Here is a 22,321-nt window from a genome sequence, read left to right on the forward strand (position 1 = left end):
GGACTAACCCACAGAAGCAGAGCAAGTGAAGACTGATCAGTCAGTCAGAAAAAAGTGAAGCCCACCTTCAAATCTGATCAACCACAAACTGGACCTGCTGCTCCTGTGCCCACCGGCCAGAAGCAGAGGATTAACAAATCCTCTCTTTGGGAAGAGACCACCATCCTGAGCCTAAACCTGTCTTCACTTTTCAGACAATGTCTGTCAACCAAGACTGACAGGTATTCCAGGAGGAAACACTAAAGGAACAAAAGCAAGAAAAAGCCAGGCAATAAAAAAAGACCCAGAGTAGAACCAGACGTTTTGAGTTTTCAGGCATGGACTTTGAAATATGCTTAATATTTTCAATGAAATAAAAGACAAGATCGAGGAGAGGGCTCTGGTATGGAACTTGAGCCCTTTTTGAAAAAAATCAACTGAAAATTCTAGAGCTGAAAGAAAATAAGTGGAATTAAAAACTCAACAGACAGATTTAATGACAAGAAACAGAAGAAAGATAATAAAACATCTAGAATGAAGAAAATAGAAAATATTTTTTAAAGAGTACAAGAAACATGGAAGTCCGGGGAAAAATGTAACAAAAAAGTCCCAAAAATGAGAGGAAAAAATAATGGGTAGGAGCAACACTTGAAGAGCTAATAACCAAGACTTCCCCAAAACTGACAAGAGAAGGGGAACACAGCTACAGAATTCAGATCTGCCAGGAACACTAAGCAAGATAAATACAGAGAACCATGTCTGGAAAGATCATAGTAAAACAGCACAATGCCAAAGGAAAAGAAAAATCTTAAAAATAGTCGGGGGGGGGGGGGGAGGAGGTACATTATCATGCAAGGGAAAACAATAGAATAAGTTATTACTTTTACTAAAAATAATAGAAGCTACAGTACAACGGAATGACATTTTTAGACTCCTGAAAGAAAATGACTGCCATGCTAGAACTGTATAACATGCAAAAACATCCTTCAGAAAGATGAAATAAACAAAACAAAAATAGAAACCAACACTAAAGGAATATTAAAGAGAATTTTTCACAGAAGGAATATTACCCCATATGGATCACAGAAATACAGAAAGAAATGAATGGCAACAGAAAAGGCAATGTTCATTGCAAACCTAAGTGACTACTGACTGTACAATAATGTCCTGTGAAATTTCAAATATATGTAAAATTAAGATAAATAACAAACTGCAGAAGGGTGAGAGGCAACTACAGAGAAGCTTCCTTTTCAAGTACCAGAAATTAATTTAAATTTCAAGAGCAAAGTAGAGTATGCATGTTTAGTTGCTTAGTCATGTCTAAGTCTTTGCAACTTTATGGACTGTGGTCTGCCATGCTACTGTCTATGGGATTCGCCAGGCAAGAATACTGGAGTGGGTTGCCATTTTCTTCTCCAGGGGATCTTCCAGACCCAGGGATTGAACCAGCATCTCTTGCACCTCCTGCACTGCAGGCAGATTCTTTACCTCTGAGCCACTGGCTTCCCTTAATGAAGAGTATAGAGTTCAAAAGCTCTAAGATCCCTGCTTTGTCTGAGAAGCACTAATCTGGACGGGAAGTTAATAACTCAAGGACATATTTTACAATCTGCAAAAAAAAATCACTAAAATATGTATATGAAATAAAGAGAGGGGAAAAAATGAAATAATTCATCCATTTTAGAAAGAAAGATACAAAAAATATGAAATGTGAGACAAAGAGAAAACAAGTAATAATACATTGGATTTGTACCCAAATACATGAGTATCTAAAACTAAGTATAGATTTAAACATAAACCAATGGAAGACATCACCCAATTAAATAATCCAACAGGCAATTAAAAAAACCACATAACTATATGCTGCTTACAACCTTAAATATAAACAAAAAAGGTTTAAACTAAAAAGATGGAAAATTCTATACCATCACCTACAATACAACTACTAACAGAAATAAAGGTATTGCAGCTAAAGCAACATCAAAGTAAACTTTAAGGCAAAAAACATTAAAAGAAACAAAAGGTTTATTTTATAATAAAGGGGTCAATCTAGTAAGAATATAAAATAATCTTAAATTTGTATGCATTTAATAACAAGCCTGCAAATATATAAAGCAAAAATTAACAGGATGAAAGCAAAAACCAGGTAAGTCCACAATCACAGCAGAAGATTTTAATAAATCTCACTCAGTAACTCAAGGACAAACAGAAAAGCAAGTCAGAAGGTTATAAAAGACTTGAGGAAAATGATTAAATTTTTGTCCTAATCAACGTACAGAACTGAGTGCAAATTCCGTTCCAATGCACATGGAACGTCTGTGGAAACACACAGGTCAGCAGCAGACACAAAAGAATGTGAGTTCATGTGCATCAACCATCTAAAACAGTCGGCACAAATCTATGTATCAGGTGGAGATGGTGGTTCCTCTGGAGGGGGCGGGGGAGACAACTGGGCAAGACCACTTAGGGGAGCTTCCCGGGGCCTAGACACATTCTACCACTGAATCTGGGTAGTGGTTACAGACGAAGCTCTGCCTAATCACTTGTGCACTTTTCAGTGGGGAAGTCATATTTCAATTTTTAAAATTATTTACAATATACAAACTCAGTAAAGCAGAAATGATGCTTTGACAAATTCCTTTGAAGAATTAGAGAGGTTAAAATATACCTTCAACACAAATCTGTAAATTTTGTGATAAGGCTGGAAATAATTTCTAAATTATCCCATGTTTGATAATGGAAAGAAAACAAATATAAGGGGGAAATGAGAAACATTTTTCCCTGACAACTTTTGCCTATTACTAGTGTATAAACCTAGTTTTTTAAAAGGGGGAAGGAGGGCAGGAGGGAACCACTAAAGCAAGCATAGCCAATGAGGGCAAAATTAGAGAAAGAGAGATGGGTAATTTTGAACCCCCCCCCCAAATACAAAGCTGACTATCCAAAAGCACATACAGAATCAGCCCATAAAGAAATTAATACAAATGGCCAAAGACTGTGAGAAACATTCGACCTCACTTTGATAATCAAAGAAACAAAACAAACTACCATTTTTATCAAAGTGGCATAGATTTTATAAAATTTTAACAAATGGCATTTGTGAAAGGATAGAAACCACTTCATGACATTCTACCCATACAAATTCTAAAGGCCATTTGGCAATAATACACCAAAAGCCTTTTAGTTTTCATAGATTAACATTAACATGGTTAATTATCAAAAACATTTCATGCTACTGCAGAGGCTGGGACATGAAGCTGGCAAATCCCCTTTCTCTCGTCATGCTGTGCTTATGCTCTCTGGCGTTCTCAGGGGTGATCCCACTTGAAGGTGAGGACGCGGAGGACCCTGTCTGTCCACTCCCCATCTTCTGAGACTTCCCATGGCCACAGCTCCACCTTACCAAGAACCTGAAGGCACATCTGTGTCTCTAACTGCACCCCAACTTCACTTTGTTCTTAAACAGAAGGCAAGCAGACACCTTTCCAGCTGCAAAAGTCTCCTTGCTGCCATTCCTTCCATCAAACCTGTATAAAAATCTGTTGTTTAATCGCTAAGTCATGTCTGACTCTTTGCAACCCCACAGACTGTAGCCCACCAGGCGCCTCAGTCCATGGGATTTCCCAGGCAAGAGTACTGGAGCGGTTTGCCCTTTCCTTCTCCAGGGGGATCTTCCCAACCCAGGGATCGACAACAACCCCCCACCCCGCCCCGCCCCGCCTCCTGCATTGGCAGGTAGGTTCTTTACCACTGAGCCACCAAGAAAGAAAAATCTCTCCTCTCCCCCAAGTATTTCCTTCCATATCCCCTGGAAGACTCTTGTTCCTCAGGTCCTTATGTCTTTATGAGACAATTCTTCAGCCATTTTAGGGAAAAATTAAAATGGAGTCTTTGTTAGTGCGGAGCAAAATTTACTCATTCTCTGCCAAAAGAATGATACAAAAGGTTCCCATCTGTTGGCTTATACATGATAACAGCGACTTTCACTGCCGGGTTGTTTGTATCAGGCACACAATTTTAGTAGAAGTTGAGGAATTCGGAAATTACTACTGGAATAGCTGGAAAACCAAATGAGATATTCCAGAAACTGACGTGGCTTCTGGGCAATATATTCATTTGTTCTGCACTCACTTCCGTTAGCACATGGCACCAGGCACTGGCAAAGTCCAAGGCCAGGCCCTGCCTTCTAGGACCTGCACGCAGATTCCTACAGGGTGCTGTATGGGAAGGGACAGGTTCAGAGTTCAGACAGCAAACACTGCAGGAAGTCAGAAGTGGGGGAGTGCCCAGGATCTACCAACTCTATGGAAGCATGCCTCGGGGAACTGGGCACCAGTCAACTGGCTCCAAACACTCCATCATGTATCCCCAAATTCCAGATGCCCTCATGGGTTGCTAAAAGGGGGTCTCCTTATCTTAGGAGTATTTCTGGGGAGCCTCACTATTAAGCTTTAATGTCCTTTCAGCACATGCTCAGATGAAAAGCCAGTTTTTACAGCACTAACAAAATCTAAAGTAAATGTGAAAGAATCAGTGCCTCTGCCCCGAGGGCTGGGAATCATCCACGACTGCCCCCACAGGAATGAGCTCGACATCTAGAAGTCAACTATTTGGCACCCTGAACACGTTTTCCCATAGAGACAGAGTATAAATCAGGGTTCATTCTCCAACCAGGCTGACAAAGTTCCATAGTAATTCACACAGTACCAGAATACAGTGCCATACTATTTTTATGGAGACATAATTCCTGTACAATTCACCCTTTTACAGTATACAGCTCAGTGGTTTTCAGCATATTCATAAAGTTGTGCAACCATCACGACTATCTAATTTTAGAACATTCTGCCACACACCCCCAACTAAAATCCGGTACCCATTAGTACTCCTCCATCCAGCAACCCCTGGCCACCACTAATCTACAGTCTCTACAAATTTGACTATTGTGCATTTCATGTAAATCAGCTCATAAGATATGTGGTCTTTTGTGTCTGGCTTTTATTCAGTATCTTTTCAAGGCCCATCCAAGCTTTATCAGTACCTCATTTACTTTTCAAAAGTCTTTTAAAAGTTCATACTTTCTTCCTCAAACAGGATTCTACTTTTAAGAACTTAAGCTATGGAAATAACCAGAAATATACAAAAGGATCTGTGTATAAGTGTACATTAAAATGCTATTTAATAGGGAAAAAATGCAATATAGGGACTGGCTAAACTTATACATTTAAATAAGATGGAATACTATGCAGCATTAATAAACAAGATTTTGAAGGATATTATAAGAAAAGCTCATTCTTAAGTGAAGAAAGTAGGTTAAAAACTAAAACCAAGTTGGTGGGAATGACATCAATTAATATATATTATTAAGTATCTTTGGGTAATAGGAATATAGATGGTTTAAACTTTCTATGTTACTCATACACTTAAAAATTTTCCTCAATAACTTGACCAAAAAAGCAATTAATCTTTAATAACATTTTTCTACTGGAAGAAAAAACAACTTTTGGAATATTGGAATGTGAACAGAAATACACTAGGAGTTACATGCAGAGTCCCTAATGTTTTTTAATTATTGATATATATGAAAGTAAGAAGAGTCAATTAATAAGTTAAAAGTGAAAAGCAGAAAAGACAATAAATATAAATGCAGAAACTGATTTAGGTAATAAAAAATGGGATTGTTGAATAATCTAAGAACCAGTTCTTTTTTTTTTTTAAGAACCAGTTCTCTTAAAAGCAAAAAGAAAAAAATGGGACCCAATCAAACCTAAACCTACAAGTTTTTTCACAGCAAAGAAAATCATAAACAAAATGAAAAGACAATCTACAGACTAGAAGAAAATATCTGCAAATGATACAACTGGTGGGGGCTTAATCTGCAAAATATACAAACATCTCATACAACTCAGTAACAAAAAACAAGCAATGGTCAGAAGACCTAAATTGACATTTCTCCCAGAAGACATATAGATGGTCAACAGGCACACGAAAAGATGCTCAAAATCACTAATTACTAGAGAAACGCAAATCAAAACTACAATAACGTACCACCTCACACCAGTCAGAATGCCCAGCATCAAAAGGTCTACAAATGACAAATGCTGGAGAGGCTGTGGAGAAAAGGGAGCCCTCCTACACTGCTGGTAGCAATGTAAACTGATGCGGCCACTATGGAGAACAGTATGAAGGTTCCTTAAAAACTGAAAGTAGAGTTTCCATACAATCCGGCAATCCCACTACTGGGCATCAATCTGGAAAAGACTAAAAAACCTCTAATTTGAAAAGAAACGTGCACCCCAATGTTCGAAGCAGCACTACTTACAATAGCCAAGACAAAGAAGTAAACTAAATGTCCAACAGATGAGTGGATAAAGAAGTTGAGGTCTTCCATTCCATAACAATGGAATATTACTTAGCCAAAAAAATTGAAATAATGCCATTTGCAGCAATGTGGATGGACCTAGATATTATCATATAAGTGAAGTAAGCCAGAAAGAGAAAGACAAATATAATGTGATATTGCTTATATGTAGAATCTAAAATACAAGATAAATGAACATACCTACTAAACAGAAACAGACTCACAGACATAGACACCAGACTTGTGGCTGCCAAGGGGCAGGGATGGTTGAAGAGGGATGGATTAGGAGTTGGGATTAGCAGAAGCAAACTATTATATATAAAATGAATAAAAGCAAGGTCCTATAATTTAGCACAGGAAACTATATTCAATATCCTGTGATAAACCATAATGCAAAAGAATATGAAAAACATATATATATATGTATAACTGAATCACTCTGCTATACAGAAAAAATTAATGCAATATTATAAATCAACTTTACTTGAATACAATTTTTTTCAAAGAGAATTATGACCAAAAAAGAGTAAAGCAAGTAAGTAAAATTTTACTAAGCAAGTAAAATTAGAAGCATGAAAGGGAACCAACATAATATTGTAAAGCAATTATCCTTCAAATAAAAATAAATTTTTTTAAAAAAGAAATGTGAAAGGGGATCCAACCAGAGACATTTATGTTTAAAATACAAATACATATTACTAAATTAAAAGGTGTGAAGTGGGAAAATAAATAACAAAAATGGACTCAAGAAGTTAAAAAGTTCCTATGATCTTATTATCTTATTCTTATATTATCTTATATTATCAGAATCTTATTATCTCCCTGAAAACTATGTTCTCTCAAATTTTCAAGAAATTCTAAAACTATAAAAATGTTCCAGAGCACAAAGAATCATGGAAAGTTACTAAATGAATTATATGGGGCTACCTGCACTCTGAAATCAAAACACAAACAAAGGATACCTCCTGCCCAAAGAATTAAGCACACACATGCTTTCAAAAAATTCTAAATCCAAAATTAGGCTGTACTATTCAACATTATCAGGAACAACTTACTATTAAGAACTGTACAAAGGGGCTTCCCTGGTGCTCCCAATGCAGGGGGCCCGGGTTCGATCCTTGGTCAGGGAACTAGATCCCACATGCCAGAACTAAGATCCAGCACAGCCAAAAAAAAAAAAAAAAAAAAAAAAACTGAAAGAAATGTACAAATACTCAAAACCAAATTGATCATCTATAATAAATTATTGGTCAAAACACTCCAGTGAAATTCAACACCTATTCCTATTAAACACTCTAAAAGCCACAAATCAAAGAATAATTCATTTACATAGTTTAAAATGTCTCTCCCTAGCCAGTAAGTAAACAATAAACTAATGCAGGAAAAGTAAAAATGGACCAAATAAAATGAGGACTAAAATAAAAGAGGCCATCAGGCAAGTCTGACTAGTTCAATAAGCCACAAAGTAAAACCAAGAGCAGTTAATCACACCAAAATAAAATAAGTAGAAGTTTAAATGGAGGAAGGAATATCCCATTTGGAGCAACAACTTAATCAATCCATAAACAGATAAAATAAAACCTGAAAGTAGCTGAAACTAACACTAACCCAAAATGTTGGATCCTAAACACAAAGAAAATTATCCACCTTGACTGAGTTACGAAAGAATTTTAAAAAATTGGGACGCATACTGTATTTCTAGATAAAATTACTTAATAAAATGAAGAAAACTATTTTAAACTACTCTATTCCTGTTATTAATATTAGAGTCATACCTTACACAGTCATACCTTCATCCCCTGAAGCCAAAATTATAAAGTTATAAAAAAAAATGCTGCATAGACATTAAAAAATATGATGAACATTTAGACCAATCACCATGGGAAGTGATCACCACAAACTGTCAAGAGAAAAAAAAAAAACAGGTATAAAACAAAAGGATCACTGTGATCTCATGCTATATGCTGCTAAAGAGACATCTAGACGTAAAGATAATCACTCTAAAGTGAGCAGCTGGGTACCCCTGGGCTCTGAGGTCACATGATTTTATGCATTTAGAACTTCTGCACAAAGTACAACATAATTTCTATATATGGGGGTGGGAGGGTTAAGTTTTAAAAAGAAAACAAGTATACTAAAATATTAACATTCTATTTTGAGGTAACTAAATTACAGTTATTTTCTAATTGCTTCCACATTCTTTTCTGTATTTCCAAATTTTCTACAACGATCATGAAAAACAGATCTCTTGTACAACTGTTAAAGAAATATCAACATTCTATTTTGAGGTAGCTAAATTACGGTTATTTTCTAATTGCTTCCACATTCTTTCCTGTATTTCCAAATTTTCTACAGCAATCCTGAAAAATGAATCTCTGTGTAAAACAGTTAAAGAAATGCAAACTACAACATGTTTAAACAACTCGTTTGGACCCTCTCATTCTTTTGTGCTTACATGTGCCAAATTCTCAGTTTTTCTCCAGCCGCTGTACTATTTCGAACCTTGAACTCAAAATGTATCAGGAACTGCTCCAATCAGAGGGCAAAGGATGAAAAGTCTGAACTGCTCACACACATCCGTTCAAATTAAACAGGAAAACCAAAGGTGGCGGAGGACTCGAGAGAGCTGTGCGTTCACAGACTCACCGTAAAGCTGTTGTTGACGTTCTTGGTGCTGGATTCAGCCACGCTGGCGTCAGTCAGGTCCACCTCATCAAATATGATTGACTGGAAAAACACAGGGACTGCTGTCAGAGGGGGCGAAGGCATCCCTGGCCCCGGACGGCCAACCGGTCTCCCTTGACCCCAGCCAAGTGTGTGAGAACTACATGGATACCGAGTGACTTCACCCAACCCACTTCTGACAGTGCGTAGGGCTCATGAGAGAAGCTCAAGACCTTTTCCAAGTCCAGGGAGCTCCCTAGTGACCTGCAACCAGTGAAGTCAGAAACATGTCCTCCCACGAGTCCACCTGAGAGCAGGGTCCAGAGTGGAGGTCCTCTGTCCTTTCGGCTTTAGTTTCTCCACCATGCGCACTTGGGGAGAAAGGTATTGGCTAAAATAAACGATTCTAGGGGAAGAGAGACCGACCCAAACAGAAGGGACCCAGCCATGAAAGAAAACAGGGGGCACAGCAGAGACAATCTAGTCCCGGAGAGAAAGAAGGGTCTAGAAGCAGGTTTGGGACTCCCCCCTCCCCGTTTTCTTCTCCTCTCCCCGCCAAGTCCCCCTGTCAGAGCCCCCCAGCTCCTGTTTACCTTACTGTCCCCTCTGGAGGAAACACTAGCAACTTAGAAAAGACAGCCTTTTAAGTAACTCCCCCCCACCCCTTGAACTAAAATAACTATACGAGTCTTTTTTTTTTTAATGAAGGATGTGGTCAGAATCCTTTCTAAACAAGTTACTCCGCACAGTTTCAAATTTTAATGCACTAGCCCACTAGGGATAAATCTCAAAATACAAATTACTCAGGTCCCAGTTTTTTTATTAATAATTCTAAAATATTAGCATCTGAACACAAAGACTGGTGTTCAGAACACCAAAAACTGGGTTTGCAGACACACTAGTGTCTGAACTGTGCTACACCACAGCCGCCTAAGCCAGGCAGTGAGTCAGGGACTCTCAACGGCTCCTCCTCTGTCACTGGCATCTGCTGGGGACTCCAGCTATAAATCTTACAAAGATGACACACGGGAGGAAGGATCATGGCTAGGTAGCCCAGAGAGAGCTTCTGTTCACACACCAAAAAGCCCAGCACATTTTAAGCGTATTTTCAGTTAGCTTCACAGGTATATATATACTTGTCTCCAAAGTCATCAAGTTGCACACAGTAAGTTTCTATACAGTGTTTATAAAAGTGTTTTGAAAAAAGAGAAAAAAAAGGTCTTCCCTGATGGTACAGTAGATAAGAAGTTACCTGCCAATATGGGGGACATGGGTTCCACCCCTGGTCTGGGAAGATTCCACATGCCATGGGGTGACTAAGCCCATGGAGCACAAATACTGAGCCCGAATGCTGCAACTAATGAAGCCCAAGTGCCTAGAGCCTGTGCTCTGCAACAAGAGAAGCCTCCGCAATGAGAAGCCCGAGAACCGCAGCGACTCACTGCAATTAGAAAAAGCCCCTGCAAAGCAACAAAGACCCAGCGCGGCCAAATACAAATAATAATAATAACAATCAAGTCTTTAAATGATTTAAAAAGAATACAGAAAACTTAGAGGGAAAAAAAAAAGATATTTAGGCCAAAATAAGAGGGTTTTTAAGCCAGTGATCCCCAATCTTTCCAAAAGAAATATGTCTACTTGTAACACGGTTACTTCTGTGAACTTTCCCTCCCCATCTCTCCTCTCTGGTGACATATGACATTAAAGAAAAGAGATAACGAATTAAAAAAAATCAACATTCACAAAACATAAGACCCAGCACCCCAGAGGCTTACAAAATGCACTCAGAATATCAGCTCTAGAATGGAAGGTCCTTCCCCAGATGAGGACCCGGAACCCAGCTCTCCCTGCAGCTTCTCGGGGGGTTTTCTCTTGTCAAGTGTCCTCCACTGAGTCTCACCTTGGCAGTTTTTGCATAGTACAGCGTCCGTCCCCGAAGCTTGAAGTATCTTCGTTTTGATCGTTGGAACGAATTGTTCTGTTTGGTCAGCATCCCCTCTTTGATGACGGTCTGGAAGCACAGAAAGGGATTCGTAAGCGTGTGTTTTCATGGCGCCGTGCGCTTGTCCACTGATGGCCCAGAGCATCTGTGTCTCTAACAGGCCAACGGCCTAACAGAAGAACTATTTCTCACCCTCTGCGCAAACCCTGACCTACGGACAGGCTGAGTGGGCAGCGGGGAGAGGCTGACCCGACCCTCTGGGGGCGATGGCCTGCCTGAGCAGCAGGGCAGGGGAGGCAGGCCAGAGACCCAGGTGTGCCCACGCGTGCCCCAGGTGGGGGTCAGCGGAAGGGGGCGAGGGCAGGCAGGCCCACCGTCAGGGGCCAGGCCGTGTTCTCCAGCCTCAGCGCGGGGTAGTTCTCAGTGTTCTTGGCCCGGTCTCCGTGCTCTCTGGCCTCCTGCCATTTCTCAGGAGCCAGCTGCCAAAACTGTCAACGTAGGCTGCTATGGGGTTCGGCGCGGCCCAGGCCTGCCCCCCCTTGGCCCTCAGCCCTGTTCGTGGGCCGGGTGTGTGTCTACCCACGCTGCGACACCGAGGTGCCACCAGCAACGTCACTGAGACCCCTCTACCCCCGAATCTGACCAGCCTGCCACCGAGGCAGGAGTGCAGAGAGAACCACGGGGTGAGGGGCAGTTCGCTCGGCTCGGCGCACACACCCAGACGGGGCAGGCCCTCCTCGGAGCTGCGTCCTGGACGCTGGGCCCGGGGCCGCACCACTTACAAGCCAAGTGCTCAGGACCCTGCCTGGTCAGCAGACGTGCTGGACCACTCAGGGCCGCCAACAGCCAAAACGAAGCAGCGAGGTGCCCTGACGCCAGAGCCGGGCTCCCAGCGAGCGCTCTGCCCAGCGCCTCCTTGTGCGGCGGAGACAGAACGCACAGAAACGCTGCCCGAGGAAAGGACACCGGTCCAGGGAAGCTTCTCGTCTCATCACCTGACCCCGTGCGGCTCTGCACTTTCAGTCACTCTTAAGTGGCTGTACGAAGCACCTGGGCACCTGTGGCCACTGAAGACAACATAAGGTGAAACGAGACACAGAGACCGCACGTCACCCGAACACGTCAGAGGCGAGACCTGGTCACTGCTGTCTGCCTGTCCCTCCGTCAGCCACCTCCTAATGGGGGAGGGAGTCGAGCCTGGGAGGCACTGCTGCTCCCCGCAGGTGAATGCTGGAGACAGCGCCCCCACCCCAGGCACGCGCGCGCGCGCACACACACACACACACTCTCACACCCCACCAGCGCCTGGCCGGGCGCAGGTCCACCCGAGAGCCCCCGTGTCCAAGCTGCTCCTCCCGATTCCCACCGCAGGACGTCCTCTTGGAGCTCCCGGGGCAGGGGGCCTACACAGCTGGCTTGCAACCCCATGCCGGGTCCCTCGGGCTGGCCCAGCAGTACAGCAACCCTCTCCAACGCCCGAGAGGGTCAACTCTGGGGGAAAGCTAGTGAGGAACGTCTGCACTTATCCCGGGGCAGGAACACTCTCTGTTACCTCTGAGGAGGTCACCCACCACTCTCCCAGGTCACTGAGGAGGGGAGACGAACACAGCATGTCCCGACGATGCGGGAGAGACACGTGCCGGCCCATGGTGGAGAGAAAGCCTCCTGAATGAGGAGCTCCAGGTAGAAACCGGCCTGCACTACAGGAGGACTGCCAGGTTGCATCCGAGGATTCTTTTCAGACCCAAGTGCACACGTGGATGCTATTTCAATATGCTCTTCAAAGACAGGCCGCTGCGTCTGTGCCCAGCGGTGCAGACCCACGATGCCTGCACCGCCCACCCCCCGCCAGGCAAGCCTCTGCTCGGGACCCCACAGACCTCGCTCATGGATCCAGGCACCTCTCCTCGCCCCCAAACATCTTCCTTACCTCTGCAGGGGAAGCAATCACCTCCATCTCTTTCCCAAATGCAAAGAGAAAAAGGAAAAAAATTCTGAAAGACAACAAAATCACAGGCCGAGACCTAGAAAAGTTAAAAGAAGTTCTTTTTAAGGGATAAATGCTAGAGTATTTTTCTTGCATCTCCCGCTACACATGCCACACATAAAAGAAAAGCAAAATTAAAACAAATACACTCCAACACACACACACACACACACACACACACATCTTTCAGAGAGCGGATGAGAGCTGCGATCTCGGGCTACCCAAGGAGAGCTGTCGTTCTATTTATAGAACAAGAGTGCTCAGAAAAAGACTCTGGTGGGTTTCAGCGGAAGGGCTGGGGAAAAGATAAAGACCAGTATTTCTTTGAAGCTTTCTCAGAAACTGCATTTCTTCTCACATTTGCTGCTCATGAGGACTATAGATATGCTGCAGAATATTTTTAACACTCAGTCAAAAGCAATGAACTAAATAAAAGTGGTCAAGAAAAGCACACCCCTGACTAATCAGCTGTGCTTTGCATTTGGCAGCCGGTAAGCGGCACCCACAGGAAACGGCTCAGCTCGCAGGGCTCAGCACACCCACCAGAGCGGAGGACCAGGAGTCCAAACCCAGACCCGAGAGGCCAGGCTCTTAGCATCGCTTTGTCAAGTTCTTTGCACAGGCAACAGGGCCAGCCCTGTCCTTCCAGCGGTCCGGGGCATCTTCCTCAGCCTCAGGGACAGGAAGGACTGAGCTGCAGCACACACACAGGCACTGAGGATCCGAGCGGCGAGCGGAAGGGGAGCACTGGGCCCGGCTCCAAAGGGAGGACGCCAGTCCTGGCTAGGCTCTGGGGGGAGGTGGGGGGGCAGAACAGCCACCCACTGGCCCCCAGAGAGGCGCCCAACCCACAGGCGAGACAGCCCGGGCACCTGCCACAGGGAAGGCTCGAGTCTGCCGTCATCCTGCTCAAGAGCTAAGAGCAGATAAGGCAGCTCTAGCAATGCCCTCCAAATGCACCAACCGGCAGGCGGAGACAGTGAGGGCAGGCCTGCCTGCAGGCTGGGTGCCCCCAGTCCCAGGGAGTCGACCCCTCTGCAAAGGCAGTGGGAATGCCTTTCCTCGCCTCCCCCACACCCTCCCCAGACAAGCAGTGGCCACCGCTCCGCCGGCTCCAGGGACAGCTCAGACCCGGGGAGGACAGAGCATATAGGGCACCGGGGAGGGAGCACTTCCCGCCAGGGAGGGCGGCCCAGAGGCGGTCTGAGCGGGCAGGGCAGAGGGGTCCACAGCCTGCAGAGGGCTGCAAACAGAGCCCGCGAGGGCTGGTGAGGTGACCGGGGGCCCACCCGCTCCCTGAGGGCACACCTGTCGGTCACAGGGGCCCCAGATCAGGGGGGTGGTTTCTCAGGCTGCACAGTTTAGAAGGACAATCTTGGCCACCATGTGGAGGGCAAGCGGTAAGAGTGAAACCAGGAGGCAGGCATACTCCTCCAGACACTCTTACAGGATGGCAGCCGGCCATGATGCGCGTCTGGGAGGAAGGAGTTACGGTCATGGGCGTGAGAGTGCTCAGAGGAGGCACCACAGATGGGGCGATGGGGGTGACCCCGGGGTCTCCTGAAGGAGGCTGTGGGCTTTCGTCTTGGACATGGCGACTCCGAGGCCCGGGGAGGCCAGGGGAGCTGTGGAGGGCCGGCAGCAGACCGTGCGACTGGGGTGCGTGAGAAGGTTCAGCGGGAGACACCTCGATGGCATCCCTTTCGAGAACGGAGGGGAAGGAGAAGAGGCTCAGGGCACTGAGAAGCCCAGGACACCGACTTCAGGTGCAAGGAGGAGCTGGGGGTCCAGGAAGGAGGACAAGGAGGAAGTGGCACGAAGCCAAGGAGCAGAGGAGAGACGGCAGCCGGGGATGCCGGCTGAGGGGGGTGCAGGGGCCAGAAGGAGCCTGAGGCGGTGGCCACCGGAGTCACCGCCAGGGCAGGCGCGGGACCCGACCAGGGGGACGCCAGACCAAAGCGCAGTGAAGGCTACCCAGACGGGAGGAAGGAAAGATGGCAGGCTGGTTTGGTTTTTTTTTTTAATTTACATATTTCTTAACTTTTTATGAACATGGAATCATACTGTACATACCGTGCTTCAGCTTCCTATTCTTTCTGTCATCCTGTGTTATCAACAGCCTTCCATATTAGTAAATGCATCTCTGTCTGCTACAGACTTCTTCACTGTAGTGATGAGCATAAATCATTCAACACACTCCCAAGGCTCGAATGTTTAGAACGCTTCCTGCTCAGCACCGACAACAAGGCTTCAAAGACTACTCACGCAAGTGGAGTATCTGCACATGTCCTGAGCTACTCCTTAGAACCAAGAACCAGAAGGAGAACTTGGGGGTCAAAGCTCAGATGCTCACAGGGTTGAAGGCATGACAGGTGACCACAGGTGGCGGGGGGCAGCGGGGAGACACTAGTCAGTGGACCGGCACAGGTCATCATCTAAGGGGAAGGATGCCACGGGCCCACATCTCACACACCACACAGAAGTCAGCACAGTCGGTGCAGAAGGTGAAACTTGAAAAGCTTTAGTAGACAACACAGGATCAATTCTCTAGGACTTCAGGATTGTAAAAAAATTTCTCAAATAGGATTTTTAAATACTAAACATAAAGCATAAGGTCTCTAAAACCAACTTCATTCCCACCGAGAACGTCTGGTCATCAGACACCCTACAAAGAAACAAAAGACAGAAACCACATCGGGGAGAAGATACATGAAGTACACAGCCAGAGAGGACATCCAGAATATTCTATTCTAAGCAGCCCTGCAAAAGGACAGCAAAGAGAGGCTACCAAACGGAAAAGCGGCAGAAAGCGTGAACCGTGGTGATGGTAAGTCGAATGATGACTAAAAGATGCTGAACTGCAGGAGGCTGGAGAGAAGAGACCCCGGGAAGGGGCAGCCGAGTGCCCTACTGTGGCGGGGGGTCACACACGTGTCTCCACTCGCATCACAGCTTACACTTACGTGGCATGCAAAGAGAACGGGACAAACCAGGCTAATAAAAGGATGAAGTGAGATCTCGGGCAGAGCTTTGCTGACGCTGCCGTTGTGGTGTCAGTGCAAGAATTTTTGCAGTTTCCTGACCAGCCGGCCTGAGGCAGAGGGCTGCAAGCAGGCAAGGAAAGAAATGGCGAGGAGGATAAAATAAAAGAAGAAAGGACTGAAAAACTAGCCACTAGCCACATGTTCACTTCAGCTATCTATTTGTCCTGCAACCTTCTTCATCCTTCCAAAACAAAAAAATTACACAAACCTACCTTAGGCAACACCATCCAAAATTCAAAGTCCAAAAAAAAAAAAAAGTGGGGATACTAGCATAAAAAGTTAATATGCAGAAGAACTATTAAAATGTCTCTGGGGACTTCGCTGGTGGCGCAGTGGATAGGAATCCTTCTGCCAGCGCAGGAAACACAGGTTTGACCTCTGGTCTGGATTCCACATGCCACGGGGCGATGAAGCCACAACTCCTGAGCCCGCATGCTACAGCCACTGATGCCCGCAGGCCTAGAGTCTGTGCTCCAAGACAAGAGAAGCCACCGCAGCAATGATGAGGAGCCCTCATTCACCACAACTAGAGAAAGCCCGTGCGCAGCAGCAAAGACCCAGCGCAGCCAAAAAAGTATTTTTTAATTTTAAATGGCTTCCTTAAAAGAAAAAAGTTTTGGGGACTTCCCTGTCCATCCAGCGGTCCAAACTCTGCGTGCGTTCTCACTGCCAGGGCAACTGAGATTTCACAAGCCACGCGGTCCGGCCAAAAACATAAATAAATAAAAATAAAATAAAATGTTTCATGGAAAGAAGCTAGTAAAATGTGTTACTTTAAATTTGCACATCACTTAAAATTTTCATGAGCATTTTTATATCTATTTGCCTTCTTAATAGAACAAACACTTAGTGTCTATGAGACAGACACTAACATGCTGAGTGACAAATAAGACACCGGGTCACTTAGGGACCGAGTAGTCTGTCCAAGGTTAAACAGCCCACGACAGACCACAAAAGAAATGTCAGGCCTCCTCACTCTAATCTCAAACCTTCTTCTAGGTTTTAGAAATACCATAATAAACAGGAAACGATCAGAAAATAATCTGTTCACAAAGCACAGGCAACATATCCAAAGGTCAACGGGTTATTTTAAATGCCTACTGAATGAGTGCCACTGTATCTACTACATACATATAATACAAGACATTTTTACCTTTTAATCCTCATACCAACTTTGGAGGGATGTAGTAATATTCCCATATATTTTATAGACTAGGAAACCAAGGGTCAGAGAAATTAAGCAACTCACTGAAGGCCACATGGCCAGTAAACAGAGGACGTGAAATTCAAACCCAGAACCTAGGCAGCCTGGCCAAAAACATCTGTTGGCAAGTCTATGACCCTCCATCACGAGGCTGTCTTCTGCACCAGATCAAGAGAGTCCCAAGGCTATGGCTGCTTTACTGCTCTTATTCACCTTAGTCACCCGGGGCCCAGCAGTGAGAATCCTGAGGAAACTTTCTGCAACATATCATAAAGAGCTAATATCCCTAATCTATAAAAAGGCTTTTAAAACTGAGAAAAAACTAACAACCTGATTGGAAAATGGGCAAAAAAAAAAATGAACAGCCACTTCACAAAAAAATAAAAATAAATTGAATGGCCCTTGACACAAGAAAAGATGTTCAACCTAGCTCATAACAAGAGAAAAACAAAACTCATCTAAAATACTATTCTCACCATCAGACTGACAAAAAGAAAACTGAAAAAAGGCAACACACTCTATGGGCGAGACTGTGAAGAAAACAGGCTGGTTCAACTCCAGGATGAAATGAGCCCTGAGGAGGGGAGTCCAGCAAAACCCAGCAAATCAGACATGCACCTGCCCTGGGGCCCAGCAAGCCCACTCCAAGGAACCTACCCTCACAGATACGCACTACCCTCACAGGACAAGGATACGTGCTGCAAAATGTTACAGCAAAAGGCCGAAAATAATCCAAATGGCTGAATAAACTCTGACACGTTGAGGAAACAGAATACTACCCCACTGGAAGAGGGGGGAGGGTGGTCTTTATACAACTATGGAATGATCTCCAGATTACAGTCAGTGAAGAAAGGCTCAGAACAAGTATGGAGTATGCTATCTATGTGTCAAAAAGATATGTGTGTGTGTGTGTGTGTGTGTGTGTGTAGGTGGGTGTGGGTGTGTGGGTGCACGCGCATGCAAACAGAAATAAAACTTAAAAGCAAATATGTGCATATATTATTTTTAAATTTTCAAATGGGAACAATAGAAGAATAAACCAAAATCATAAAATAATAAAAATGGTTACGTAAGGGCGAAGAGGACAGGGTAGACCAGCTTGGGGAGGAAGCCAGGCCTCCTGGAAGGCACGTCATCTAAAAGCACTCACCCAGAAGGGCAGCGTCCGCAGGGCAGCGGCCCCTCAGGGAGTCCGTGTCCATGGCTCGCCCTGACGGTCCCACTCCATCTGCACGGCCACCTCCTACGGGAGCCGTGTGGACAGCCCCGCTCCACAGAACGGGCAAGAAGGAGGGACAGTGCCGGGGTCCATGCCGTTGCCAGCTCCCCATCAGGAGCTGAGTGCTCGTCACCAGCTCCCTCATTCTTCACCACCCTGTGAAGGGTCACTACCCGCTTCCACTGATGAAGAAATCGAGGCCCCGAGAGGACCTCTATCCACACAGGAGGGACAGAGGCAGTGTTCACACCCAGACCTGCCTGACTTCAGGTGAAAAGAACCCACTCTTGCAGGCTGGACACATGGGCAGACAGGCACATCTCAAGGCACAACCTCCTCCACGGCCCTCCAACACACACGGGGGCTCAGTGAAGGCACTGAAGACTCAGCCCGCCTCTGGGAGCCTAGACAGGAAACTCCCTCTCCCCAGGGACCTGTGGAATGAAACGCACTTCTTGTTCCAACAAATATTTATTGAACACTTAGTGAAAGCACTGCTAGGAATACGATGATGAAAAAGACAGGACCCTTGAGCTTTAAGCAAGCTGCATGCTGGTAGAGAGCTTCTCCTACAATGTAAAAGGCACCCTAAGAATTTGTGTTAAATACTCAGAAAAAAGTAGGGCTCGGGGTGGGGCGGGACTAGATGACACAAGAAAGAGACAATGCTGACAAACGTTTGGACTGGTGATGAGTTAAACTCTTCTCCCTACTCTTGTGTACGTTTGGAAATTTCCATTACGGGGGTACAGACAGGGTGCCCTGGAAGCTCAGATGTGAAGAAAGCACAACAGATGCAGGAGCGCAAGGCCCGAAGCTGCTACCGCCTGGGTCAGAAGCAGCCACAGCCCTTGTCCCGGTCTCCTGATGGGCCAGATCCCCCACAAGAAGGTGCTGCTCAGAGCAGAAGACATCAGAGGAAACAGCTCAGACACTGCAGAGTGCTACACAGACGTTAGAACAGCACCCTAACCATCCTTAGCTTCCTCGTCCCTGGGCACGTGCTCAACCCACTGCCCCCTGGCCTGTTTTCAGAACTCAGGTGGAAGTCAAGTCCAGCATTAAACAGTCCAGCTCGAGGCTGACGGGCCGACTGAAAGTTACTTTTACTTTACTAGAGGGCACTCAGAGTCCAGCCACTGCTGATACCTGCCAGTAACATCCTGAGACAGTATCCTTCCAGCGTGCTTTCAGTGTATAAATAAAACAGAAAAGTGGGGTTATATGCTATACAAATTATTTACTAATAATCTGTTTTTCCAAACAATACATTGTAACCTGATCTGCTTTTATTTTCCATTTTGTTTCTCTACAACCTACTTCGACTTCATTTACTCAGATGCTTAAGGACGCTGACATAATTATGAACATATCTAAGAAACTGACAATGTTTCATATGTCAGTTTCAACGTCAAGCTAAATTGTACCTTATTTATCCCAAGACCTTCAACTCTCTGCTTATGTGAGGCTTTTTATTTTCAACAGAGGAGTTGAAAGTTTAAATCAAACATAACTAAAATGTTCCATGTAACAAACACATTGGGATTCTGTGAAACTTAAATCCTATGTCTTCACAAATCATGCCCTTTGGCGTATCTGGCTCCTTACGTTTAATTTGCTTCGGCCCAACATCTAGAGCTGTGCGGCTGTGTCCCAGGAAGGCCAGAGAAGCAACTGAGCAGACCCATCTCCACCTCCCGCTCCCAGCACACAGCAGCACCGCAGCAAGACGGACGCCCTCAGAGGAAGGAACCTTTGCTCAGAGGGGAACATGTGATGCTTCTCTGTTTTCTTCAGCACAAAATAATAATGTCACTCTAGAAAATGCAGAAAAGAAATAAAAATAATCCAGACTGCACCCGATAGCATGACCCCTGACGTGGGTTTGGAAGCTGTCAACTTTGCACGCAGCTGAATGTCTATACCCACAGGCTCTCCGCTCTCCCAGCGTCGCCAAGCAATGCCCAAAGGACCGCTCTCCGCCAGCACCCGAGTGGGTGAGGAGGCCAAGGGGGGTGCTGCAGGGCACCTCAGCCCCCTCGTGGCAACCTGCCTGCAGTCGTGTGGGCGAGGTGAAACCACCCGGACACCGGGCAGGGAGGACCAGCGCCAACAGGTGTCAGCCGATGTCATTAACTCCCTGAGTTGAACCGAAAATGTTTCCGGGCCTGCAACATTTTGTATTTAATGGTGCGATAAACGTGCTGTCCGTGAAGCTTTTTTCACGTTACAGATTAGCTCCTCGAGGCAGGGTCCCACCAGTGGAATTACCAGGGCAAGAGTATGCAGTTCCTTGGGGTTTCTCACACACGTCACCAAGTCGCTTCTACCCACGTGTGCTGCCAGAGGGCAAAGCAGCTACAGGGTTTCTATAAATGGCAAGATCCCGGCTCACACACAGTAGTGGTTAAATACAAAAAGACACAGAACATATGACTAGCAGACTGTTAAAAAAAAAAAACACTCAGGCACTTATATTTCTAGACTCACACCTCAGTCTTGACAAACGTCAGTCCTCATACAGTGCATGAAAACTGAGCCACCACAGAGAGAGGCGAGATAAAGAGCTACTTCCCAGACTTCCTTTTCACTCAGCTTCAAACACAGAAACCATCAAATAGGATTGGATTTAATTAGGCATTTATTTCAAAGTTTTCCAAACTATAGAAGGAACTAAATTCACTCTCAACTGTGAAATGCACAAGAAGTTTCATGGCAGTAAAAATTCTGAGATGCAGATATTTCCCATGTAAATGTATTATAATCATACATAACAATAATTCTATTAAGAATCACTGTGGGACTTCCCTGGTGGTCCACTGGTTAAGAATCCGCCTTCCAATGCAGGGGATGGAGTTCAATCCCTGGTTTGGGTACTAAGATCCCACATGCCGTGGAGCAACGTAGCCCAAGGATGGTAACTACTGAGCCACACACGGTAACTACTGAGCTCACATACTAGGTGGCTACTGGGCCCACGCACTAGGCATTCTAGAGCTCTGCAACAGGAAAAGCTCATATGCTGCAACAAAGATGAAGCACACCCAAAATTTTGAAAATTAAAGATAAATTTAAAATTTCTTAAAAAAAAAAACAATTACGACTGAGAGCAGTCCAAAATGGTCAAGATAACCAGCCAATCTGCAGAAGTGCACTAGCTGGTTTTAAGTATTACAAGGTATAGAGCTTGAGAAGCAGAATCCAGTTGAAAAAAAAGAAGCCCTCTTCAACCAGTGGTGCTAGGACAATTGGATACTCACAGGCAAAAGAATGAAGGTGGACCCCTACCTCACACCTCATGCAAAAATTAACTCAAAATGGATCAAAGACTAAACATAAGCGCTAAAACTAGAAAACTTACAGAAGAAAACTTGAACATAAATCTTCTTTACCTCGGATTTGGCAATAGTTTCTTAAATATGATACCAGAAGCACCAATAAAATAAGAAAAAATAAACTAGCCTTCATCAAAATTAAACTTTTATGCATAAAAGGACACCATCAAGAATTAAAAGACAAAATTCTAAATAAAATAGTAGCAACTGAATCCAACAACACAAAAAGGATCCTACATCATGATCAAGTTGGATTCATCTCAGGTTCACAAGGATGGTTCAATATACACATGTCAATCAACGTGACTGCACCAACACCAACAAAGGGAAAAACAAAAACCACATGATCATCTCAACAGGCAGAAAAGCATTTGATAAATTTCAACATCCATTATGATTAAACAAAAACAAAAACTCTCACCAAAATAGATACAGAGGGAACATAACTCAACATAAAAAAAGCCATTTACAGTAAACCACTGCCAACATAATACTCAATGGTGAAAACCTTGAAGTCTTCCCACCAAAATCTGGAACAAGACAAGGATGGCCACTCTTACCACTTACATTGAACATAGCAATGGAAGCC

The 22,321-nt window shown here is 44.6% G+C and overlaps 1 protein-coding gene across 3 annotated transcripts in view; it reads right to left on the reverse strand.

Moving 5' to 3' along the window:
- The window catches only part of DGKD (diacylglycerol kinase delta), a 105,476-nt gene that overhangs the window by 64,058 nt on the left and 19,097 nt on the right, over positions 1-22,321 (reverse strand). The window contains exons 1-3 of one of the 3 annotated variants that reach the window (XM_020893896.2): positions 12,874-13,007; positions 10,902-11,012; positions 8,984-9,064 (exon numbers count right to left, since the gene is read on the reverse strand). In XM_020893896.2, coding sequence (XP_020749555.2) covers positions 8,984-9,064; positions 10,902-11,012; positions 12,874-12,900 — 219 coding nt within the window. In that variant the 5' untranslated portion in view covers positions 12,901-13,007. Of the gene's footprint in view, positions 1-8,983; positions 9,065-10,901; positions 11,013-11,317; positions 11,340-12,873; positions 13,008-22,321 lie in introns of those variants that run through there. The other 2 variants (XM_020893898.2, XM_070468449.1) reach the window with 2 other exon arrangements.

This window comes from Odocoileus virginianus, chromosome 5 (assembly GCF_023699985.2).
Source record: "Odocoileus virginianus isolate 20LAN1187 ecotype Illinois chromosome 5, Ovbor_1.2, whole genome shotgun sequence".
NCBI lineage: Eukaryota > Metazoa > Chordata > Mammalia > Artiodactyla > Cervidae > Odocoileus > Odocoileus virginianus.